The sequence below is a fragment of the Physella acuta genome, unplaced genomic scaffold, assembly GCF_028476545.2.
Source record: "Physella acuta isolate Inbredline_101_S28 unplaced genomic scaffold, ASM2847654v3 ptg002145l, whole genome shotgun sequence".
Classification (NCBI taxonomy): domain Eukaryota; kingdom Metazoa; phylum Mollusca; class Gastropoda; family Physidae; genus Physella; species Physella acuta.
The window spans coordinates 74080-101178 of record NW_026733646.1 but is presented as its reverse complement, the minus strand read 5'-3'; the positions used below and the strand labels follow the sequence as shown (position 1 = coordinate 101178).

Here is a 27099-nt window from a genome sequence, read left to right as displayed (position 1 = left end):
AATTGTCTATTTGGTTTTTGTTTTTAATGATTGGTTATGTTAATGTATGTTTAACATACATGAATATTTTAGCGAAGTGAGTTGTATATTTTTCATCCTTATCCCACCTTTGAAAGTTGTAATTTCTTTTCTTAGTTTCTAAATTATTTTAACCACAGACAGTTTACTCTTTTAATATTTTGAGAACAATAAAAAAAAAGTAAACATTTGGGGAAAAATAATTTTTATGGCATGGTTGGGGGAGGGGAAGTAACAAGATTTTTTTTTTTCAAGAAGCTGCATTTACAAAAAGTTTGGAAATTGCTTTAGTAGACAATATCATGCTTCTCCAGAGCTAGATTGTTCCAACTCCATTGTTATTTTTTTTTCAACGTTTTCCCACCATTTTACTCCAAACTCACTATGCCATTGTTGTCAAAACATTTGTGGCACATTTTGTCACCATTATTGCAAAACAATATATTTAATATAGAATATGCTATATATTATATGATTTTGTATTATAATTACAAAGTCTTATTGTGAACATATTTGAAAAGTAGAGTTAGAATAGTCTGGTTCAAGGGAAGTGAATACCTGAAAGAATTAATATGGCACCCTATTTGAAAGTGTTCTTCATATTTAAAATATAATAGTTAGAAATTTAAAATATACTTTGGTAAGATGCAAACCCAGTTTTTACAAGTTTTATTAATTCTTTTTATATGACATAATTTAATTCACAGGGGAGTGAACTTGTCACAATAGGAATCCTTTTAGGGATGTCTGCAGCAAAGTAAGTTGTCTTCTCTTTAGAAATTTTTGATAGAAAAATGTGACCAAAGCAATTCACATGCATCCACTATATTACATTTAAAAAGTATGTATAAAAGCACAGTAAAAATTTTTTAAATATACTATAGTACAATTTAGAAGAAGAAAGTATTTAACTGCTTGTATAGAATTTATAAGCAAACAAAGTAAGAAACCTTTTTGGAGCTGGCTAGATGAAGTAGAGTTTAATCTGTTTCTGTGACCTATGCATGTGAAGGGGTGGTGTGTTCAACACTATGCTCAGCTGGCTTTTCTTTACCTGACTTGAGTCAGGTACCCATTAGAGCTGAGTGGACTCAAAGACAGATTACGAACTGGGATCCGAATTCAAGACTTTAAGGCTAGGGGTTGTGTGCACTAGCACCTGGTCACCCCGCCCCAGATGTATATTCTAACAACTTTGTGAATGTTCTTCAGGCATGGCACCATGGACCAGATAGTCACCACACCACTTGACCACTCTGCCCCATATGTTGACATATAAACTCTAACAACTTTATGAATGTTCTCCAGGCGTGGTACCATGGACCAGATAGTCACCACACCACTTGACCACTCCGCCAGATAGTCACCACACCACTTGACCACTCTGCCCCATATGTTGACATGTAAACTCTAACAACTTTGTGAATGTTCTCCAGGCGTGGCACCATGGACCAGATAGTCACCACACCACTTGACCACTCCGCCCCATATGTTGACATATAAACTCTAACAACTTTATGAATGTTCTCCAGGCGTGGCACCATGGACCAGATAGTCACCACACCACTTGACCACTCTGCCCCATATGTTGACATATAAACTCTAACAACTTTATGAATGTTCTTCAGGCATGGCACCATGGACCAGATAGTCACCACACCACTTGACCACTCCGCCAGATAGTCACCACACCACTTGACCACTCTGCCCCATAAGTTGACATGTAAACTCTAACAACTTTGTGAATGTTCTCCAGGCGTGGCACCATGGACCAGATAGTCACCACACCACTTGACCACTCTGCCCCATATGTTGACATATAAACTCTAACAACTTTATGAATGTTCTTCAGGCATGGCACCATGGACCAGATAGTCACCACACCACTTGACCACTCCGCCAGATAGTCACCACACCACTTGACCACTCTGCCCCATAAGTTGACATGTAAACTCTAACAACTTTGTGAATGTTCTCCAGGCGTGGTACCATGGACCAGATAGTCACCACACCACTTGACCACTCCGCCAGATAGTCACCACACCACTTGACCACTCTGCCCCATATGTTGACATATAAACTCTAACAACTTTGTGAATGTTCTTCAGGCATGGCACCATGGACCAGATAGTCACCACACCACTTGACCACTCCGCCAGATAGTCACCACACCACTTGACCACTCTGCCCCATATGTTGACATGTAAACTCTAACAACTTTATGAATGTTCTCCAGGCGTGGTACCATGGACCAGATAGTCACCACACCACTTGACCACTCCGCCCCATAAGTTGACATGTATAATCTAACAACTTTGTGAATGTTCTCCAGGCGTGGCACCATGGACCAGATAGTCACAAAAGCCCTGAGTGTTCACGTCTCCGCCCTCCTCCCTCCCACCTCCATGGAGCTCAACATCGCTCACAACACCCGCGTGGCCGCCATCTTGGGGGTGGGGCTGCTGTACCAGGGGACTGGTCACCTGCATATGGCTGAAGTGATGCTCTCTGAGATTGGTCAGTAGTGGTGTTTTGATACGGTTCATTGATCACATAAAGTTTGTTTTAATGGTTTTGTTTTGTCAATGTTAAAGTTTATGGCTGATGATTACTGATCACATAAAGTATTGTTTTGAGGTTGTTGTTTTTTACTTTCTCGTATATACGAAGTATAGAGAAAGTCTTGTAATCGTGCAAAAAAAAAAATCTAGATTTTTGCAAATCTCGACGTTTTACATCTCACTGATACGGAAAAACATAATTTTGCAATCTTGTCCGTATGTCTGTGTGTGTGTGTGTGTGTGTCCGTGTGTAAACACGATAACTTGAGTACCGTTACAGCTAGGTTGATGAAATTTCATATATAAGTATTTTATCAAAATCTTAGATCCGTATCAACTTTTGAGCGATTTCCGATAACCGGAAGTGGTACTTTTTCTACTTTGAATTTTTCAAAAGCCTATAACTTGAGTACTATTTCAGATAGATAAATGAAATTTGATATGTAAGTAAAAGATCTAATTCTCTACCTTCTGTCAAATTTTGAGTAATTTCCGTTGACCGGAAGTACTTATTTACGCTATTTCCGATTTCTCAAAAAAACGCATGTAAATTTATAAAGTACCAATAATATTGCGCACTATTATACACATCTTTATGTAGCGTTCACTTGGTGTGCATTTCTTTTTTCTACGAGATTATATTCTATTTTTTAAAATTTGAGTATTTAAAATTGATTAAAAATCATGTCTAGAAGTCTATATCCCGAGTTGCCATCCCCCGTAGTGTTATATTAGAAAATTCAAGAAAGTTTATGGGAGATCACTCTCGGTTTATTTGTGTTAGGGATAGGGCTAAAGTAAAGACAATGGTTACTGATCACATAAAGTATTGCTTAGAGCTGAGGGTTTTTTTTTGTAAGCGTGGGGGTTAGGGTTATTGTAATGATGCTACCAGCAAAAAATTAGAACCAGAAACAAATAGTTGAATATGTGGTGAAAATTATACTTTAATTAAAATCCTGTGTTTATTTTTTAAATATTTAAATAATTTTTTTGTTGAAAAGGGTTTTTCTGTTTAATATAGTTTTCTAAATGTTATTTTATTTCATGTGTTTTATTTATTGTACTGTGTTTTGTTTATATTTTACTAATGTGTATTGTCTAAATATTACAAATGTTTATTGCCTATATTTTAATGTTTATGGTCACTTTGTTTCTAATGTGTATTGTCTTAATATTACTAATGTTTATTGCCTATATTTTAATGTTTATCGTCACTTTGTTTCTAATGTGTATTGTTTATATTTTAATGTTTATCGTCACTTTGTTTCTAACGTGTATTGTCTATATTTTCTCAATGTAAACTGTCTTGGCCAGGTCGACCTCCAGGACCTGAGATGGAGAACTGTGTAGACAGGGACTCGTATGCTTTGTCTGCTGGACTTTCCCTTGGTCTCATCATGTTTGGGGTAAGTACAAAAAACAAATTATCACATAAAAATACGGGAACTATATTTATTTTGACAAGAATTTTTTTTTAAACATATTTAAATTATAAAACATAAGGATCTTGTCTAATTTATGCTTAATTATATTGAAAGAATGAAAGGAAATTTTAATTAGGTACAAAAATACTTAACTTTTTGTGTGGGTTTGGGTGTATAACTCTAGTTCTAAGAAAAGAAGAAATATAAATTCTCAAGTAAAATAATATGAATGGTGTTAAGTTTTACAAAACAAAAATTAGATCACTGCTAGTTTTTTGCTTGAAGCTGGTGGTCTTGTCATGAGTTTTTATTTCTTCCAGAAAGGCAATTAGACAATGGGAAGTTTTAATTAGGTACCTAAGTACTTAACTTTTTGTGTGGGATTTGGGTGTATAACTCTATTTCTAAGAAAAGAACATATGAATTCTCAAGTAAATAAAATATGAATGGTGTTTTACAACACAAAAGTTAGATCACTGCTAGTTTTTTTCTTGAAGCTGGTGGTGTTGTCATAAGTTTTTATTTCTTCCAGAAAGGCAATCAGACAATGGGAAGTTTTAATTAGGTACCTAAGTACTTAACTTTTTGTGTGGGATTTGGGTGTATAACTCTATTTCTAAGAAAAGAACATATGAATTCTCAAGTAAATAAAATATGAATGATGTTTTACAACACAAAAATTAGATCACTGCTAGTTTTTTTCTTGAAGCAGGTGGTCTTGTCATGAGTTTTTATTTCTTTCAGAAAGGCAATCAGACAATGGGTTTATCTGACTTGAGCATGGCAGACTTGCTGTGTCATCTCATGGTGGGCGGACACACTAAACAAATGGTCAGTAATTCATTTGTTATCTATCTTTCTTCTTCGTTCTTAATTTTAGTGTTGGAAGGGAACCCCTTCTAACACAATTAAGTATATGTGACAACCTATTATGCGCCATTGAGGCCATTGACTCCGATTTCAGCCTGCTTTTCTTTTTGGATTTGCTTCCATAGCCTTTGTCCAACCAAGAACAAACTACAAGGCAGCAGTTGTTTGATTTTGGAGTTGTCTCTCCTAGAAGAGTGGCTGTCCCCAGCTCCGATTTCAGCCTGCTTTTCTTTTTGGATTTGCTTCCATAGCTTTTGTCCAACAAAGAACAAACTACAAGGCAGCAGTTGTTTGATTTTGGAGTTGTCTTTCCTAGAAGAGTGGCTGTCCCCAGCTAACGAGCCTCATCTACCAGAGGGTTCAAACTCGAGACTTTTCAGTTTAGCAACCATGAGCTTTAACAACTTGACCACGCCGAGCCCTGTTATCTATCTGATTTGCCTCAGATTTACTTTTACGCCATACTCTGCTTCATATGCCCTGTGGATCCTTAAGTCTCCCTTTTACTTTTTTTAAAACTTAACATGTTAAATGGGGCGGAGTGGTCTAGCGGTAGAGAGCTGGACTGCTAACCCGTAAGTCTTACATGTTAAACTTTTTTTTTCTTGTTCAGCAATGGCTCAACAGGGACAGACTTTACAAGGCACCAAGTTTTCTCATCAAAGTAATACATTTTTTAAAAATTCATTCAAATTTTAAAAATATTTTGTTTCCTGCAAATGTTTAGGAATTTTTATGCAGTTGTTGTATTATAGTTAATTATAGTTGTTTATTCAAAATTGTTTTATAATGTTTACCTGTAGGAGGGAGATAGAGTGAATGTTGATGTTACCTCCCCTGGTGCTACTCTGGCCCTTGGTATGATCTTCTTCAACACACAAAACAGGTATGTTATGTCAGTGGATTTTTTAATGTTTTTTTTTTTTTATTTTTTGTAATGTAACTTGCGTCATCATCTCATGGCCCGTGTATCACAAGGGCTGTAACAAAGTAATGTCCTAGTATCATGATTTTGTCACCACTAGTGTATCACCAATCAGTGTTTCTTCCAGACATTTTTCTCCGGGGAGTGGGGGGGGGCACTTGAAATTTTTTTTGGGGGGGGGGGGGGGGGCGGTAGACTGTTAAAAGTATATATTTTCTATATAAATTATAGAAATTTCATTTTGTTCGGGGGGGGGGGGGGGGGGGGTAAAAAAATTTCGGGGGGGGGGGTTTGTTCCCCCGAAGAGATGCCTGGAAGAAACTCTGTCACCAATCCACATGTCACCTCTAGTGTATCACCAGTCCACATGTCACCTCTAGTGTACCAATGTATGTCACCTATAGTATACCACAAGGTCATGTCCATTTGAATTGTGTCACCAAAAGTGTGTTATCACTCATTCATCTCCAGTTATCAAATCTACATGTGTCACTCAGTCATGTCTATGTGTCACCTTTTGTCACCAAAGTGCATCACCTCTTGTGTATAACCATTCCATGTGTCACCTCTAGTATACCACTAAGTCATGTCCATTTATCACCTTTACTTGTGTCACCTCTAGTATTACCAAAGTGTGTCACCTCTAATATATCACCAAAGTGTGTCACCTCTAATATATCACCAAAGTGTGTCACCTCTAATATATCACCAAAGTGTGTCACCTCTAATGTATCACCAAGTTGTCATTTCTAAGGATCACCAAAGTGTGTCACCTCTCAGTCATGTCCATGTGTCACCTCTAATGAATCACCATGGTGTGTCACCACCAGTGTACCACCCAATCACATCCCTGTATCACCTTACATGTACCACCTTTATCACCTTACATGTACCACCTTTATCACCTTACATGTACCACCTTTATCACCTTACATGTATCACCTTTATCACCTTACATGTACCACCTTTATCACCTTACATGTACCACCTTTATCACCTTACATGTACCACCTTTATCACCTTACATGTACCACCTTTATCACCTTACATGTACCACCTTTATCACCTTACATGTACCACCTTTATCACCTTACATGTACCACCTTTATCACCTTACATGTACCACCTTTATCACCTTACATGTACCACCTTTATCACCTTACATGTACCACCTTTATCACCTTACATGTACCACCTTTATCACCTTACATGTATCACCTTTATCACCTTACATGTACCACCTTTATCACCTTACATGTACCACCTTTATCACCTTACATGTACCACCTTTATCACCTTACATGTACCACCTTTATCACCTTACATGTACCACCTTTATCACCTTACATGTACCACCTTTATCACCTTACATGTACCACCTTTATCACCTTACATGTACCACCTTTATCACCTTACATGTACCACCTTTATCACCTTACATGTACCACCTTTATCACCTTACATGTACCACCTTTATCACCTTACATGTACCACCTTTATCACCTTACATGTACCACCTTTATCACCTTACATGTACCACCTTTATCACCTTACATGTACCACCTTTATCACCTTACATGTACCACCTTTATCACCTTACATGTACCACCTTTATCACCTTCTTCCTTTACCCCCAGCGCTGTATCAGAATGGCTGAAGGCACCAGACACCCAGTTTATGTTGGACCAAGTCCGACCAGATTTTCTCTGTCTGAGGGTCAGTACAGTTTTACATCATCTTTTGGCCACATGGAAAAGAAATCATTCATAAACATGATCCGTTGTTTTAAGTCTAATTAATGGTTTCGCTTCTTCCTAATTTTTTAATAATCTTTTAGCCGTCATTAAAAGAAATATTTATAAACATGATCGTTGTAAATCAAATAAATTGTTTAAGTTTTTTCCTAATTTTTAGATAATCTTTTAGTCATTATAAAAAAAAATCACCGATAAACAATAACAGTTGTTTTGAATCAAATGAATTGTTTCGTTTCTTCCTAACTTTTAGAAAATCTTATAGTTATAGCCATTATTCAAAGAAATCATTGATAAACATAAACAATTGTTTTAAATTAAATAAATTGTTTCATTTCTTCCTAACTTTTAGATAATAAGCTATGGACTTGTCAACTGGGATACCATCTTACCCACCACAGCTTGGCTAACTAGCAACATTCCTGAGGTAAGACTATCCAATAGTTGTATCCACAAACTTTCAATTTCCTGAGTTTCTAAGGATTACTTGTTAAAAAAAATTGTGGAGAGTTGAAATGCAGTTCTTTTGTTGTTTTTTTTTTAATTTATACATCAATGTGAATAAAGAGTAAACAGATCTTCTAAAATTCTGGCATGGCAATGTAGTATTACATTCAGTTTTCACATATCAGTATTGCAGTTAAGGTTAATGGAAGGTCTAAGGTGAGAGTCAAGTTGAGCATTAACTGTGATGAAAGCTAAATTCGATATACTGCAGACTATCTAAAAGCTATAAGATTATTTAAAGTTAGCTAGAAGTATTTTTATATAGTTATTTTTTTCAAACCTTAGTGGCAGATGAAGTAGAGTTCATTTGTTTTTGTGATGAAGGTCATCTCTATGCCCAAGTGCCTTAATTTTCCCTAACATGAGTCAGATACCCCTCAGAGCTGGGTGGATATAGACTTGAGCCCAGGATTTGAACTTGAGACGTTTGGGACAGCTGTTAAACTTTCTACCACCCAGCCATGCTATCCCCTTTGTTGAAAATTTAATTTTATTTCACATCTAGCTTTCATATATCTTCTTTCTTTAGTAAAAAAATGAAATAAGTTTATATCAATAAATGAACTTGTATTTAATTAAAACTGCTTTACACTTTCAGATAGTGAAAAAGTATGCATTTTTTAAAACAAGACCAAATGACGAGACTGAATTGGATTCTTCCATTGATCTGCAGACCATGAGGTAAATTATCATTTGTCTTACATCAATTGACACCAGTCATACAACTAAAATAACAAATATAATTAGGTGTGGCAACTGGTGGTCCAGCAAATGTGGTGGTTGTTTTCCACCATATGTGACAGCTGCTCCAAATGTGAGGCAGGGTTTGGGGAAAGTCATATATCGGTAATGTTCTGCCATGAACATATTTCTTCCTACAGGGATCGCCTGTTCTTATATACGCCTGGTATATTGTGTAATCAACACAAAAGGTCCAATTCAATATAATACAGTTCTTTATTTACACATGACTTTGACTCCTACCATAACTATGTCCTAACACTTGATTGTCTAACACTATATAACTACACTAACACTTGACTTATCCCTATACACTCCCATCACCATCCCTCACACTATCTACATTCTAACTTTCTACATCTTTCCACTAGGGCTACCTATCTCTAACTGCCGACCCACGCTTCTGATGTCATTTGACCGTCTCATGTGACTTGTCATCTCCTGTATTTCTATTGGTCTACGCTATGCTCTGTTTCTGCTATCCTCTACTTGACCTCCATGACGTAAACTTGCGTCATCACAGTAGGGATAACTAATAGAATTACTTCTTCAGCCAAGCCCACTGTAACATCACAAGTGGGGCCTGTCTAGTGCTGGCTCTCAAGTTTGCTGGCTCAGCTAATAAAGAGGCATTCAAGACATTGGTATGTTGTTGTTTATGTTTTACTTCAATGTGCTGTGTTAAAAATAAATAAGTGGCTTATAATATTTTAATTTAGTTAATTATGTTAAGTTAATCACTATTATATTTGCTTAGAATTTTCTTGTACAATAATTATAATAATTTCTATCATTATTTGTATATAACCCTTACTTTTATAGTGTTTATATTAAAATAGTTCAATGACTTGTTTAGTTTAATGCAGTTTTTAATAAATTGTAACCATAGGTTCATGTAGTCTTAAAATAAAAAAAATTCTGTTTACCTTAGCTATTATTGATTTTTATTTGAATTGATGAGATGAATATCATATGTGAATTGTGATGTTTGTAACATCATGAATTGTGATGTTTGTAATATCATAGGTACAATGTTTTAATGTCTGTAACATCATATTTACAATTTATTTGATGCGTGGTGTGTCACATTGTTGTGATGTTCATAAAATCATCATGTCAAAATATTGTGATGTCTGTAACATCTTATTCTTAATGTTGTGATGCTCATAACATCAAAATGTTGTGGAGTCTGTCACATATTCACAATATTGTGATGTCTGTAACATCTTATTCTTAATGTTGTGATGCTCATAACATCAAAATGTTGTGGAGTCTGTCACATATTCACAATATTGTGATGTCTGTCACATCTTATTCTTAATGTTGTGATGCTCATAACATCAAAATGTTGTGGAGTCTGTCACATATTCACAATATTGTGATGTCTGTAACATCTTATTCTTAATGTTGTGATGCTCATAACATCAAAATGTTGTGGAGTCTGTCACATATTCACAATATTGTGATGTCTGTCACATCTTATTCTTAATGTTGTGATGCTCATAACATCAAAATGTTGTGGAGTCTGTCACATATTCACAATATTGTGATGTCTGTAACATCTTATTCTTAATGTTGTGATGCTCATAACATCAAAATGTTGTGGAGTCTGTCACATATTCACAATATTGTGATGTCTGTCACATCTTATTCTTAATGTTGTGATGCTCATAACATCAAAATGTTGTGGAGTCTGTCACATATTCACAATATTGTGATGTCTGTAACATCTTATTCTTAATGTTGTGATGTTCCTAACATCATCAATGATGTCATAATGTTGTGATGTCTGTAGCTAGACAGCCTGGGCTCCTCTATGAAAATGTTGGGTGACCAGACACTGCTGGACCAGGCCGGACGCTCCACTGTGGAGAACTGCATCAGCATCAAGCTCCTCTCCCTGGCTATTGTAAGTTGTTGTTTTTATGTAAACCCTATCTTTCCAAATGGACGTGACTGAACAAAATTATTTCCTTGTCCCTTTAGGAAGAAAACTAACCTTCATATCACAATTCCCTATGGGTTTTTAATTTATTTTAAAAATTTGTTGGCTGTAGAGTTTTTTGCCAGTGCAATACTCAACAGCATTTGCTTTGCCCAAGTAAAGTTGGGTACCACTTAAAGCTGAGTAGGTTCCAAGATGCTGTGCAATTGCTAGTTGAAAATCTGGACATGAATATTTATCCATGGCTTAGTAATTATTTTTTTCAAATTTTTTTCAGATGAATTATTTAATTTTTTGATACATTTTCAATAATATACTTTTTACATCTGTTACTAGATTCTTTGTAATTCTTTAATTTTGTTACCTTATAAACCTGATTTATTTATTTTAAACCTACTTTTTGTATTTCTATACTTTTTATATCTATAATTTGATTTTCTATAGTTCTATAGACTTTTTACCTTTTGAACCTGAGTTATTTACTTTAAACCTGATTTATTTATTTTGAACCTGAGTTATTTACTTTAAACCTGATTTATTTTTGACGTATGACGCAGGTGATGGCTGGCACTGGTGACCTTGTGACCCTAAGAATATGCCGGGCTCTACGTCGTCGCGTGGGCTCACAGTACCACCAATTCACGTATGGCAACCACATGTGTACGGCCATGGCCACTGGCCTGCTCTTCCTGGGTGGGGGAAAGTAAGTTTTTTTGCTTCAAACACCGAAACAGTTTTATGCATACTGTTTATTTTGTTTAAATTTCATAACATGCTACAACTTTTCTTAACAAAGTTTTATTTTTCTTGTAAATTAATGCTACATCAATAATTTTTTAAGTTTATTTGTTAAAACTTCATACACAGCAGTTGTAGAAATAGTTTTCATGTTGAAGTATGATCCTAGAGAAGATAGGGTTAATGCACAGATATTGTTTTAGATATGTTGTTTTATTGATTGTAAAGGACAAAAGTTTGCAACAATAAAATATAAATCAGTACAACTTTTTGTAAAGTGTTTATCAGAAAGTGCTGTGAAATATTTTCTGTGAAATAATTCCTTTAAAAAAATGTACCCAGAGTGGCATAGATTTATCTTCCCCTTTAATTTTGATGCTGGCCCATCCTGCAGATTAACCAAAAATGTACCTTATGATGTAGTTTTACCAAAAATGTCCCTTATGTTGTAGGTTTAACAAAAATGTCCCTTATGTTGTAGGTTTGACAAAAATGTCCCTTATGTTGTAGGTTTGACAAAAATGTCCCTTATGTTGTAGGTTTGACAAAAATGTCCCTTATGTTGTAGGTTTGACAAAAATGTCCCTTATGTTGTAGGTTTGACAAAAATGTCCCTTATGTTGTAGGTTTAACAAAAATGTCCCTTATGTTGTAGGTTTGACAAAAATGTCCCTTATGTTGTAGGTTTGACAAAAATGTCCCTTATGTTGTAGGTTTAACAAAAATGTCCCTTATGTTGTAGGTTTGACAAAAATGTGCCTTATGTTGTAGGTTTAACAAAAATGTCCCTTATGTTGTAGGTTTTACAAAAATGTCCCTTATGTTGTAGGTTTTACAAAAATGTCCCTTATGTTGTAGGTTTTACAAAAATGTCCCTTCTCTTTTAGGTTTAACAAAAATGTCCCTTATCTTGGTGGTTTAACAAAAATGTCCCTTATGTTGTAGGTTTAACAAAAATGTCCCTTCTCTTTTAGGTTTTACAAAAATGTCCCTTATGTTGTAGGTTTTACAAAAATGTCCCTTATGTTGTAGGTTTTACAAAAAATGTCCCTTCTCTTTTAGGTTTAACAAAAATGTCCCTTATCTTGGTGGTTTAACAAAAATGTCCCTTCTCTTTTAGGTTTAACAAAAATGTCCCTTCTCTTTTAGGTTTAACAAAAATGTCCCTTATGTTGTAGGTTTAACAAAAATGTCCCTTCTCTTTTAGGTTTAACAAAAATGTCCCTTATGTTGTAGGTTTAACAAAAATGTCCCATGTCTTTCAGGTTTACATTAAAGACAACACCAGAAGCAGTGGGAGCCATGTTGTGTGCCTTCTACCCACAATTCCCTCTCTCCAGTACTGACAACAGGTTGGTCAACAATTTTTGCACCCTCAAAACTTTTCTCTGTTGAGATGGTGAGGGGTGGAAGCAGGCATTGTAACTGAAATAGCAATGTAAACAGAAAGTGATATTTCAACGCCAAGGGTAGACAAAGGTACAGAATATAGTCCAAGTAAAGACAATTTCAACGCCAAGGGTAGACTTGGACTATATTCTGTACCTTTGTCTACCCTTGGCGTTGAAATATCACTTTCTGTTTACATTGCTATTTCTCTGTTGAGATAAAATTGTAAATACACTAGGCGCTCTTAAAATCTCTTTCACATCTAAAGAAGGCAAAGTATTGTTTTATTATCTTTGTTTGGATCATTATACATGCTTTGTAATAATTTTTCACAAGTATGTGGTTTAGAGTAAAAATTAATTTATAACCAGAACTATAAAACTTAAACAGAACTATAAATTTATAACAAACGAAATGTCAACTACTACAAAAAAATTTTTTTTAACCAACTACATGTTGACATATTAAAGGTTTACAATTAACAAATTACAAGTTTACCACCAACAAATTACAATTTTACCACCAATAAATTTGATATTGACAATTTAAGCTTATAGACAACAAATTTAATGCTGTCAAATTCAGTTTATAGCTGACAATTATATTTATAATGCTGTCAAATTCAGTTTATAGTCAACAAATTTAAAGTTGACATTTATATTTATAATGCTGTCAAATTCAGTTTATAGTCAACAAATTTAAAGTTGACATTCAGTTAACAGTCTACAAATTCAACATTGACAAATTCAGTTTACAGCCAACAAATTTAACATTGACAAATTAAGTTTACAGCCAACAAATTCAACATTGACAAATTAAGTTTACAGCCAACAAATTCAACATTGACAAATTAAAAATTAACTGCCACCCACTTGCAGGTACCACCTGCAGGCATTCCGCCACCTGTACGTCCTGGCCTGCGAGCCTCGTCTGGTCATTCCCAGAGATGTGGACACTGGCAGGTTTTGTTTTGTGCCGCTACGCATCAAGTTCAAGGTCAGGAGAAACTTATCTTCGGTTACTGATTAGTTTATCTAGTGGTTAATGACTAATTAGTTTATCCAGTGGTTAATGACTAATTAATTTAACGCATCAAGTTCAAGGTCAGGAGAAATTTACCTGTTGTTACTAATTAGTTTATCTTGTGGTTAATGATACTTAGTTTATCCAGTGGTTAATGACTAATTACTTTATTCTGTTGTTATTGACTAAAATTATTTTATCTTGTGGTCAATGACTAATTAGTTCATCCTGTGGTTAATGACTAATTAGTTTATCCTGAGGTTAACTACTATTAAGTTTATTTAACTTTTTGTTTAGGACTAATTAGTTTATTCTGTGGTTAATGACTAATTGGTTATTAATGATTTTGCAGTTCATTTAGAAAGAAAAATAACAAATTGTTGCTTGCGATATTCCAGGGTTGCCAGTCCTACAAGCCAGTTTCATTTAACGCAGGTGCTCCGTACATAGTTCCAGAGCTCAATAAGTTGGAGGAGGTGAGTGACTGAGGGTGGGGGGGGGGGGAAGATTGTAACATTCTTGGAGTAAGTAATGACATGTTGGTTTTTGAAAGTTGCGAGAACTATCCTTAAACTAAACCCCTATAGCACTTACTCTTTCAATTATTGCTTTTGTTTTGTTCTTAGTATTTAGGTTGTTTTTTTTTAAAATGATTTTGAAACTGAGACAAGATAGCGATCGTACTATTTATAAGGACTTGTATTATTAACTCTTACATAAATAATCTGATGTAAATAAAATAAAATGCAGTTTCATACTATTCTGTAAAGTCGTTCAAAAATTCTATATATAGTAAATATATTATGCTGTCTCTCTCTTATTAAATTTAAACTTTATTAATGTAAAAAGAACATTTTCATGCTACCTGTTAAATTTGTAATTTTATTTATTGGTAAAAAAAATTGTAATTTTTTAAGTAAATTGTTTTATGATACAACACTCTGTTGTTGAAAGAATTAAAAGATGCATAAATAATGTTCAGACAAGTTTGATTCTAATGTTCAGATCCAAGTGTTGGGTGCCAGGTACTGGCCTATAACCTTTAGAGAAGACAAAAACTGGGATACACTCAAGTAAGTCTTTTTGTTATCAGAATTGTTCTGTAACATTTTCATGATCCTAGTTTTTAAAGATTTCATTGCTCTGCTTAGAAAAATATAATAGTAGAAAATAAAAGTCACATGCTATTGAGTTGACTGTTTCTACTATTTGACAGGCTGCTGCTTCAGAAGGGTGGCATTCTATGTGTAAAGCAACGAGCGGGACATTTGTCCTACACTGAGGATCCTAAAGTGAGTCCTTCATTTTAAAAAAATATTTTTAATTTACGTGAAATAATAAGTGGGACATTTGTCCTACACTGAAGATCTTAAAGTGAGTCCATCATTATAAAAAATATTTTAAAAATTACTTGAAATAATAAATGGGACATCTGCCCTATAAATATAAGCCTCCTGGTAATCTTTAAGGTAGTCCTCAATAGTATAAAAAAACTTTTAAAATTTATTTTGTGGTTTCTTGTCTTTTATATTATAGTATAGAAAAAAAAAAATTCCTCGTATATTTACTGTGTTGACAAGTTTGAACTCCTTTTATTATCAAATTTGACATTTGTTTTTATTTTATGTTTCCAGGGTTACAGAAGTGCATTGGCTAAATCACTGATAGCAGATAACTCTTGTCATTTTTCTAGCCAGGTGAGATAACTTTTGTTGTCAGGGGAGATAATTATTGTCATTATATTAAAGGAATAAATGTAGAATTTTCTCTAAATTTTGTAGCCTGGTAAGAAAGACGTTTTAAACATTAATAGCTTAAATATAATTTAAAAAATTAATCACTAAAGACTCAGTAGTTGCAGATAAAAAAAATCTGGCAAAAAACATAGTTTTAATACATTTATAAGAAATTTTTATCCTACATCCTTGAAGTGTACAAGTACAAGTGTTTCCCAGAACAATGCGCAAACAGAAAAATATGCAAATTTAAACTAATTACACTAAGAAACTTAAATTTTGTCATATTTTTTGGTAACAAAGTTCTATTCTGCTATAGTGTACATGTGGTCATTCTTTGCTAACGTCTATAAATGCTTGATTTAGAAAAAATTCCCATGCACACATTTTTTGTGCGTTTTCTGTTGTGCAGTTTTCCATTGCGCATTTTCTGGTCACCCCTACAAACCAAAAATTAAGCTTGATACTACCATTTGTTTGTTTGTTTGTTTGTTCCAGCCTTCTGTCATCAAGTCTTTCACATCTGATGCCAAGATCACAGCACTGGCAGAGTTTTTCTTACAACAGGACAGCTCGGTGAGTCACACGTTCAGTCAAATTTTAATGTAACGATTTTTACTCAGACTTTTGTTTTTCTCAGGGTTACCTTAATGAGATTTCACAATTAATGAGACTATAGTGTTCATTTACTCTAGAAATTTGTTATTAATGTTTGTTTTTTTTTTTGTTTTTTTTTGCAATTTAATTTTTTTTATTAAAAACCTATATTTTTACACTGACTTCTATATTCTAAGTATGAACCTCAATGAGAACACACAAACTAAGGATACTATGGTATTCATTTACTCTAGAAATTTTTTATTGATGGTTTTTTTTTATTATAATTAAAAAACCTATATTTTCATCAAGCTGCCTATATTTACAATTATTTAACTGTTTTGGCCTTTATCAGCTTAAAAAACTCATCTGAACTTTTAATTATGATAACATGAATTTCATTGTTTACTAGAACAACAGCATGATGCAGGCCCTGTCCTCTGTGATCTACCAGTGTGTGACTCAGGAGAAAGCGGAAGCCATTTGTCCACATTTTATCCTAAAACATGTAAGTAGGGCTCTTTCACTGCATTTTTATATTATACACCAACCCATCTAGGAGAGACAACTCCAAAATTAAACAACTGCTTCCCTGTAGTTTGTTCTTGGATGGACAAAACTATACAGGAAAAAAAGCAGGTTCAAATGAGAGTCAATGGGTCACACTGTGCATAAAATGTTGACATGTAATACTTAATTGTGTTGGAGGAAATCACATCCAGCATTACAGTTGAGAACCAAGTAGAAGAACTGTCAACGAAAGTTCTAATTAAAAAAAATTTTTTTTGCATTTTGATTAATTAATTGAATTATTTTATGTTTAGCAATAATTCTTTAACAACTTGCTCTCAGCCCTGTTAATAGAAATCAACTGTCAATAAATCTAATTAATTTTAATTAAAATTTTGCACTTTAAGCTTTCTCAGTAGTTCTCAGCCTCTTCCAGCACATTTGGATTTCAGCAGCTGAATTTAATTTAATTTTTGTAGTACTTTGGTTAATTAAATTATTTGACTTTTAGCTGAGTCAGCAGTTTGCCGCCTCCACCAGCACATTTGGCCTGCAGCAGCTAAATTTAATTTAAAAATAATGTATCACCTTGGTTAATTAATTATTTGACTTTTAGCTGAGTCAGCAGTTTGCTGCCTCCACCAGCACATTTGGCCTGCAACAGCTGAAGCTGGTGATGAGCTACTACCTGAGCCAGCACCAGCTGGTCAGCTCTGCCCCGGAGAGGCTGGTACAGACAGAGTTCCTGCTGACACTCCGGTGCCAGATAGAGAGGCTGCTGGATCAGTGGCTGACAGGTAGGGGGAGGTAATTTGTGGAGTACAGGAAGGGGAGGTAATTTGTGGGTTACAGGTAGGGGAGGTAATTTGTGGGTTACAGATAGGGGAGGTAATTTGTGGAGTACAGGTAGGGGAGGTAATTTGTGGGTTACAGGTAGGGGAGGTAATTTGTGGGTTACAGGTGCGGGAGGTAATTTGTGGGTTACAGGTAGGGGAGGTAATTTGTGGAGTACAGGTAGGGGAGGTAATCTGTGGGTTTACAGGTGGGGGCTGGATAATTTGGGGGATATATTTAAATTGATTTCTGTTTTTTTTTTTTTGTTGTTTTTTTTTTTTCAAATTTTTTTTTAAACAATTTTTGTCCTGAGAAACTTTTAAAAATAATTTGAAAATATTCAGTTTGCTCTATTTTATGTTAAGCTAAGGCCCTAAATACTTTTACACATTTTTTCTTCTTTTTTAAATAGAAAATTTAAAAAAAATAATTAAAAAGTATTTTATTATTAAAAGGTTAAAATCTAATGTGAAAAACAGTAGTTGTTTTGTAGTTAAATTTTACAAACTTGCAAATGAAATTTTTAAAAAGAAGTCATTTAGATCTATATGTTTTGTTAGCATTTTTCTTTGTGTTTTTTTTTTCAAGTTTTTATTTCTGATAAAAAAAAAATTCCCACCACCAGACAACAAGGACTGTATGTTGAACTACCTGCGGGGTGAACTACTGCAACACCACCCCACGGGCTACCTGGCCCAGTACCTGGTGTGGTTTTCCTTCCCCAGCAAGTTGGACATTTTTGATGCCGGCTACACCAGTAAGTTGGCTGGTTTTGAATTAAGTTCTAGCTGTAAGCTATAGTGTCAGGATGACCTTGCGTCTAGCTGTAAAGCATATTATCAGATTGTGGCCTTGATTCTAGCTGTAAGCTATATTGTCAGGTTGTAGCCTGGGTTTTAGCTGTAAGCTATAGTGTACGATTGTGACCTTGGTTCTAGCTTTAAGCTATATTATCAGATTGTGACCTAGGTTCTAGCTTTTAAAGAATGTTATGGTATGTCTTTTTAAAATCTTGGGACTGGGTTCTATAGGGGACGGAGTAGTCTAGCAGTAGAGAGCTGGACTGCTAACCCATAAGTCTTGAGCTCAAATCTGGGTTCAAGTCAGTAGACCGTCCCTGAGTCCACCCAACTCTGATGGGTACCTAACTAACGTTAGGAAAGTAAAGGCGGCTGGGCATAGTGCTGACCACACTATCTCTTCATATAGCCGAGGTCACAGAAACAAGTGAACTCTACTCCACTTGCCCTATAGACCATCAGGTTTGAAAAGGGAACTTAACTTTTACTTGGTTCTATAAAGTTTGTTACCCCTTTGGACCTGGTGCTAGAATTAGTGAAGTTCACCTGTTTCTTTGACCTCCCCATTTGAAGGGATACTGTGGTCAGCACAATGCCCAGCTGCCTTTATTAACCCTGAGTCAGGTACCTGTCATAGCTGGCCTTAAGTCCAGCATCTGAACTTGAGAATTTTAAGTTAGCAATTCTGTGCACTACCACCCAAATACACTGTTGTGGGTCTGTAAAGAGTTTGTTGCAGAAAGTTTCATTTGAGTTAAAGTTTTATTCCATCTGGTAAAGGTAGAATAATTCCTAACACCAGCGTCATATTTGTTTTTGATATCTGTCTTTTAGCTTATAGTACTTATGTCATCTTTATAGTACCTCATGTCATCTTTATAGTACTTATGTCATCTTTATAGTACCTCATGTCATCTTTATAGTACCTCATGTCATCTTTATAGTACCTCATGTCAACTTTATAGTACCTCATGTCATCTTTATAGTACCTCATGTCATCTTTCAGCCTGCCCTCCTATTCCTGTGTTGGCCGGACTGTTGCCTCACCTACACATGGCTGGTTTAAAGAGGCTCCACAGCTTCCTCACATCCAGATGACAGTACACAACATCCAGATGACCAGGCCAAATTCACGATACAGTACCAGATGACCTTCACCTCCACCATGACATGCCCTATACCACAGGCCAGCAGCTCTGTGAATAGATACCAGGTCACCTTGACCACAATGTAAATACCCAGATCCCACTAGCTACCTTCAAGTTTGATATACTCATGTGCGCTTAGATAATCATCTGACATCATAAACCCTATTTGTTTCTGTTTAAATTTATTTATCTGATTTTAGTTTTAATTAGTTCATGTTTTTATGATCAATTTAAAATATGCTGTTTATGTCAACTGTTTAACTTGTTACTGTAAATTTAATTAATTACTCTGTGAAGTAATGCTGGTAGAATTTTGTTGAGGTCATTTGTTGGCCATTTCAGTCATTTGTTGGCCATTCACATCATTTGTGGGCCATTGAACAAATTGTAAATAATTTTTTTCTTTAACATATGCAACAATTGAATATGTGATGTGTGAAGTTTGATGGCAAATTGAGATGGTTTTTGTGTGGGAAGTTGTGTGTGAGATGTTTGTGTGTGTGAGGTTGTGTATGAGATTTTTTTGTGTGGGAAGTTTTGTGTGAGATGTTTGTGTGTGGGATGTTTTTGTATGAAAAGTTTTGCGTGTTTGGTAAACAATCTGATGACTGCGAGGTGTTAAATATTTCAGTAAACAAATGGGAACAGCTGTCTGATGCTGTTTTGGTGTGAGGTGTGAGGTAGTGTGAGTTGGTCTGACATTCGAACTCAATGACTGAGAGAGTTTATGCATATAGTAAGAATAATTGTTCTCATATTTACACATTTTTTTGTTACTATCACATATTAAAAATGTTAATAGAAATGTGTTTTGTTTTATTTTACTTTATACATAATGTCTATCATAATAATTGGAAATATTTTTTTTAAAATCCTGTTTTATTAAATCTCTTCACAAGATGTAATGGGAAATAACTCAAAAACTCAAAGAGTTATCTATCTTGAGCCCAAACTGACGTGGTTTCCTTATCTCACTATCAGTAGTCTGATGATTTAGGTAGGCCCATATCACATATAAAACAGATGTTACTGCCCAAACTGGATAAAAATGGAACACATTTTTGTGTTTATAAAAACTGGTGTTGGTAAAATTAAAGTTTGAAAAAGATTTGGTAGTGTAATAAAGAAGTTTTCTTTAGGTTTAAAATTTGACTATGTCTAAACAAAATAAGTCACTGCCAGTCAGAGGCGTAGCAAGGGGGGGGGGGGGTTGCGGACCGCACCGGGTGACAACATTTAGTGGGGGTGACACCAAGGCAAAAAATAGCAAAATATATAGAGAAAAATGATAATTTTGAGAGGGGGATGGGGGTGCAAATCGAAAATTGAAAGTTTATCCCCGGGAAGGGTCGCTACGCCTCTGAGGTGGGTGACACCATTAAGTGCCGCACCGGGTGACACCCAACCTCGCTACGCCACTGCTGCCAGTATCTGTATTTAAAAATGTAGGTCTATTTTGTAAGACTCGAATCTACGTCCGATGATCCCTAGTACTCTGCCGTATTAAAAATAAATTAACCGGCTGTTCATCTAATTTAGCTCAATCGTCCCAAATAAAAAGCAACGCTAGTTAGCCTGTTGTCCTTCTTGGCCAGATGCCGCCGACCAAGACCTTCCTGGCAACAAAGACCTAGGCAAAATTCTGGCATTGGACTTGTCGATAAACCAAACTTTCTTGTTTCTCTCAAATTAACACTCCCCCCCCCCCCCCCCCCCCCCTGTCTTTATCTTTTTTTCTTCTTCTAATTCCTCTTCGTCGTACATTATAAAAATCCTTTCATATTTTCGAGTTATTTTTAGAAGAAAAGAAAAATTCATTCTTATTTCTGTTTAGAAATATCTAAAATTGGACTGGGAATTCCCGCTTTTAATTCCCGCATTTTGTATTAGACTTACTAGACAAGACGCAATTAAACAATCTGCACTATAGCGCACATTTGATGAACGCTAGAATTTTTTCATAAACATGTAAACAGGATCGACTTTGCCATAGTGATTTATGCTTTTATATAACCCGTTTACAATCGAACGCATTCTTACAGCAAACGTGAGGAATAATTTCTTTTATCCGTTGCTTCTTTTGTTTATTGAAATTAGAAGACAAACTTTCTTATTAAATTAGCGTTCGGATTCATTTAAAACTAATCTGGACGTGATGTCAAATTTTAACCTAAAGTCGCCATAGATAGGGCAAGATTTGTCGGAAGAAATTCCAACCCCGGCAACTAGAAATGCCATGATGTTCCTTGCCAGTGATTGGAGCCGGCTTTTCCGTTCGTTGTGGGAAGGGGGGGGGGGGGGGGGGGAAGCAGACTGGTTCAAGTACATATTATGTGTACAAAATCGATTTTGCTCGTGGAGGGGTGCCTGCCAGGAAGAAACTGAACAGGAGGATGATAGATTATTGTACAGTATTGCACAGAGAGTAGGCCTATTTATTTATCTGCAGCTGTTGTCGCTGCGAAAGGTTAGGGTCAAGATTGGATGGGGGGGGGGGGGGGGGGGGAGAGTTAAGGATCATTTATAATTAGTCATTAATTACTACCGCTAAGCAATGCGGTGGTTTAATTTTTTCTCAGAGTTTAATGAGAAGATGTTAAGGGGCCAGTGTTTCTTTTGGCTACAGGACATTACCCCCCCTGAGCAATTACCCCCCCCCCCCCTTGTCAATTCCCCCCCCCCCCCGGGGAAATTAACCCCCCCCCCCCCCCCCCCCTTCAAGTTAGAATCCTAACTCTAACCCAGATTACCTTAATCCTAACCTTAAGAAAAAGACCAAAACCTAAGCATTCACTTCAGCAGTGCTTCTTCCAGACTTTTTTCTCAGGGGGGGGGGGGGGCACTTAAAATTTTCGGGGGGGGGGGGGGGGGGTTCAACATCTTTCGGAGGAGGGGGGGCGGACACTAGTAAAAGTGTGTGTTTACTATATAAAATCCATCTTGTTCGGGGGGGGGGGGGGCGGTAGACTGGAAGAAACTCTGCACTTCAGCCTAAAACTTAACACAAAACAAAACCAACTCTAGACATTGGTTTCAGCCTAACCTTGACCATAACACTAACCCTAATCCTAGCCCTGACCCTAACCCTAAAATAACACTAACTCTAATCCTAACTCTAAATCTAGCCCTAACCTGAACACTAACTATAACCCTAGCTGTACCTTAAGCTATACCGGGGAAGGGGGGGGGGGTAATGTCCTACTGGGCGGGGGTAATTGACAGGGGGTTAATTACTCCGAGGGGGGGGGGGGGTAATGCCATGTTCCCGAGGGGGAAAAACTGAAAGAAACACTAAAGGAAATTGAAAAGATAATTAAAGAGTTAGAAAAGTATGTGAGAATATGGTGTGTTATGGTTATGTCTTTTTTTTTTAAACTGGGATCTGTAAAGTTAGTCAGTGACCCTATTGGGCCTAGTGGTGGATAGGGTAGTTGAAGTAGAGTTCATCTGTTTCTGTGACCTAAACATTTGAAGGGATAACATGGTCATCACTATGTCCAGCCGCCTTTACTAACCCAGAGTCAGGAGTTGTTTTTTTTTTCTAGTGCTATCTTCCTCTTCCCTCGGGCAAGAATCGATGGGTTTATGTTTCTTCATATTTTTTATATTGCCATAAAAAGATATTTTGGACACGTAATAGTATTCCGAGGACGATACCGGAAGCCCGATCGGCATCTTAATTAATCTACCACTTGCATCAAATAATACATGCCATGCTGACATTAATAAACATTTAATACATGACATGTCGACATTAATGCACCAGATGATACATGACATGCTGACATTAATGTACAAAATAATTGACATTAATCCACAACTTAATCTCATTAATCCACAATTAAATCTAATGTATCCACAACTTAATCTTATTAATCCACAACTTAATCGCATTAATCCACAACTTAATCTTATTAATCCACAACTTTATCTCATTAATCCGCACCTTAATCCAATTAATCCACAACTTTATCTCATTAATCTCATTAATTCACAATTAAATCTAATATATCCACAACTTTATCTCATTAATCCGCACCATAATCTAATTAATCCACAATTTAATCTCATTAATCCACTATTTTATCTAATTAATCCACAACTTAAACATCATTATTCCACAACTTAATCTCATTAATCCACCACATGCGCTGATTCTGTCCCTTTATTACAGATGATGACGTGATTTATGTTAGAACCAGCTTTCCCGCGTTGATGAGACCTGTTGACTTAAAATGTGACTTTGTATGCTTCAAGCGTCCTCGTGTTAGCTACAAGCGTGTCTCTGTAAGCTTCAAGCGTCATCGCATAAGCTTCGAGCGTCCCCGTCTTAGTTACAGGCGTGTCTCTGTAAGCTTCAAGCGTCATCGCATAAGCTTCAAGCTTCCTCGTCTTAGCTACAAGTGTCAGTCTGTATGCTTCAAGCTTCCCCGTCTTAGCTACAAGTGTGAATTTGTAAGCTGCAAGTGTCCCTTAGTTTCGAGCGACCCCGCGTAAGCTCCACATTTGATTCACCAAAGCTCAATGAGCTTGCCTTGCACCGACTGAAAAATTGTAAACATTCCCGCCAAGCGAAAACTCAACCAGTCGCCTGCCAAAGCTACAAGGTCAAGGAAACATGACGTCAAAGGAAGTTATCTCCATTCACCCAATCAGCAATTTTGTTTTCGCCGATAGGAAAGCGGGCGGGTTTTCGTCGCCTTGGCTCAGTGGAGCAGACGAGACTCTGATGGATGAGTTTCACTTTGAGGGGGAGGTGGCGACCTCGACGGAAAAGGAAATCAGGAAGATTCAAAGTTTGGATTTTGATTCGGTGGTGGCGGCCTCTACTGTGTCACCACAAGCTAGCGTATCACCACTTGGGTTACCACCTAAGGGGGTTGAACACACCGGAAGTGATTGTAATCAACCGATAATGGAGGTTGATGATGCAGGTGTTGAAGACGGGTCGGGCTACGGAATTGAAGATTTTCAAGATGGCGGGTTGGATGACTTCAATAGTTTAGTGAATTGGATGGACAGTTTGGACGAATCCGATGACTGTGCCGATTCAGACTTTGTCGGCCGGGGTGATGACGTCAGCGCAAAGACGGATACATTAGAGACCGATATTGTTGACAATATATTGACCCCTCTCATAACGGACAATAAGTTGACCATGAACACACCTGACAATAAGTTGACCATGAACACACCTGACCATAAGTTGACAACGAACACACCTGATAATAAGTTGACCATGCACATACCTGACAATAAGTTGACCATGCACAAAACGGACAATTTGTTGACCACGGATTTAGCGGGAAATGCGTTGACCAGTAGCGCTACGGACGTAGGAGATTCAACCTCGCTGCACACACTGTGTGGGGCGGGAAATGTGAATGTCGAGCATCATACGACAGGAGCTGACAGGCTTTCAGTCACAACAGCTGACCATAGGCCGACAGCTGGCCATAGGCTGACAGCTGGCCATAGGCCGACATCTGAGCATAGGCCGACATCTGCCCAAAAGCCGACATCTGACCAAAGGTCAACATCTGATCATAGGCCGACAGCTGACCAAAGGCCGTTATCTTACCAAAGACCGATATCTGGCCAAAGGCTGACATCTGACCAAAGGCCGACATCTGGCGAAAGGCCGACATCTGACAAAAGGCCGACATCTGACCAAAGACCGACATCTGACCAAAGGCCGAAATCTGAAAAAAGGCCGACCTCAGACCAAAAGCCAACATCTGAAAACAGGCCGATATCTGACCAAAGGCCGACATCGAAGATTCACATTCCTGTGGCTGCCTCCAACCATCCCACAGAAAACCCCAACAATCCAAAGAACACACACACGCCCCGATCAACAAACCGGAACGTCAGACCGGACGCCACCGACCCGGCGTTGAAGCTCCAAGGACGCCACGTTCAAACATCCAAGTCTCTAACACGCCTTCCTCGCGGTGCCAGCACCACTGGCAGCAGACGCCGTGCCTCTGCTGACAATAGACCTGCGACCTCAACCTCCCGCAATCCCAGACCCCAACTTAAGAATCCTAACGAATACATGTTCGGGACGGAGACGCTTCTACAGAAAAAATGGTGCTTGATAAATCTCAAATCATTTCCCCTGACCTATGTCCACAAGTTCTTCACCAAACCTAAACGTACGCAGCTGATTGAGTTGATACATTACTTGCTCGGCTACTTGGACGTGGTTTCTGCAGCTTATTCAAGGGGTCCTAAAGACGAGGTATCCTTCCGTGAGAAAATCGCCTTCCTAAAAACACATTTTATCGCGTATAAAGATATTTACATGCTCAAATGTACCCAGAATGTGAAAAAAACTCCGCCAGCTCCAAAAGAAAAACCCGTTCCTCAATATGCCCCGACGCGACGAAGTATAAATAGAAGTAACGGAAGCGACAGACACGTTAGATCGAAGAGTTACTCGGATGAACGTGGGAGGAGTTTTCAAAACAGGAATTGTCATCGCAACGAAACGAAAGATACTCAGTCACGTGAGTTTAAACGGAATGGGAGAAGAGCTTCTTCTGATGGGAGGTACGGCCGAGGCGAGCAACGGTGGAATAAGGTCGGATTTTTTCGCGCGTCACGCAAGGAACGGTGTCCGCCATCTTGTATCGAGACAACGTATTTTCGTAGTGAGCGGGGCGTTACACGTAGCTCACGTGGGTACGGCCCGGATGTGGATTTAACTAGAAAAACCAGCAAGGACCGGACTGTCAAAGATTACAAAAATCAAACTAAAGAGCCCGTGGCTGGTCCGATTCACAACGAAACAAAACCCTTCACCGATCTACGACAAAAAATAACTAACTCTAATAAAAACGAGTTACTCTTGGGTATTAAATTAGAGAAAGATGTGAAGCCAAAAGATAAAAAATTTGAGAGAGATTCAGAACATATTGATATTAAACCAGAAATTGATCAAGGACACACAGATTTTAAAACTGAACCTGAGAATGGTCCCAAAAATAATGTATTCGAGAAAGATCAAAAACATAAAGAGCACGAAGCTGCTAAAGATGAAAGGCAAAAAGATCCTAAATATGAGAAAGATCAACAACAGAGTGAACAAGAGCAAGGTCTCGCGGAGTTTAAAACTGAGAAAGTTGATGAACAAAAAGATGAGACGTGTGAAATAAGTAAAGTAAACGAAGATACGAATAATGGCAGACAGCAAAAAACGAAGAAGACTCAACGGAAAAAATCCCAATCATCGAATGAGCGCAACACGCGCGACTCCAGGGGTGCGGGTAGAAGATATGATATTGATTTTAAATCACGTGATCAGCGTACTGTGGATCACAGGGGCGACACAGCGCGATGCGGCACACCACGACAAGACACACCGCGACAAGACACACCGCGACAAGACACACCGCGACCTGACGTACCGCGACGTGACCAGCCGCGGTACGACGCACCGCGACAAGACACATCGCGACAAGACACACCGCGACAAGACACACCGCGACCTGACGTACCGCGACGTGACCAGCCGCGGTACGACGCACCGCGACAAGACACACCGCGACAAGACACACCGCGACCTGACGTA

General features: G+C 37.2%; 1 protein-coding gene across 2 annotated transcripts in view; it reads left to right on the top strand.

Annotated features, from left to right (window-relative positions):
- Positions 1-20237, top strand: part of LOC131932357 (anaphase-promoting complex subunit 1) — a 38695-nt gene extending 18458 nt beyond the window's left edge. For both annotated transcript variants that reach the window (XM_059289273.1, XM_059289272.1), the window contains exons 30-52: positions 726-775; positions 2351-2535; positions 3897-3988; positions 4751-4837; positions 5490-5540; positions 5680-5762; positions 7439-7517; positions 7908-7982; positions 8661-8743; positions 9357-9447; positions 10599-10712; positions 11306-11451; positions 12752-12838; positions 13754-13871; positions 14297-14374; positions 14904-14971; positions 15115-15190; positions 15533-15595; positions 16133-16210; positions 16644-16739; positions 17358-17538; positions 18201-18332; positions 19382-20237. In XM_059289273.1, coding sequence (XP_059145256.1) covers positions 726-775; positions 2351-2535; positions 3897-3988; positions 4751-4837; positions 5490-5540; positions 5680-5762; positions 7439-7517; positions 7908-7982; positions 8661-8743; positions 9357-9447; positions 10599-10712; positions 11306-11451; positions 12752-12838; positions 13754-13871; positions 14297-14374; positions 14904-14971; positions 15115-15190; positions 15533-15595; positions 16133-16210; positions 16644-16739; positions 17358-17538; positions 18201-18332; positions 19382-19473 — 2205 coding nt within the window. In that variant the 3' untranslated portion in view covers positions 19474-20237. The remainder of the gene's footprint in view (positions 1-725; positions 776-2350; positions 2536-3896; positions 3989-4750; positions 4838-5489; positions 5541-5679; positions 5763-7438; positions 7518-7907; positions 7983-8660; positions 8744-9356; positions 9448-10598; positions 10713-11305; positions 11452-12751; positions 12839-13753; positions 13872-14296; positions 14375-14903; positions 14972-15114; positions 15191-15532; positions 15596-16132; positions 16211-16643; positions 16740-17357; positions 17539-18200; positions 18333-19381) is intronic.
- The last annotated feature ends 6862 nt before the right edge of the window (positions 20238-27099 follow it).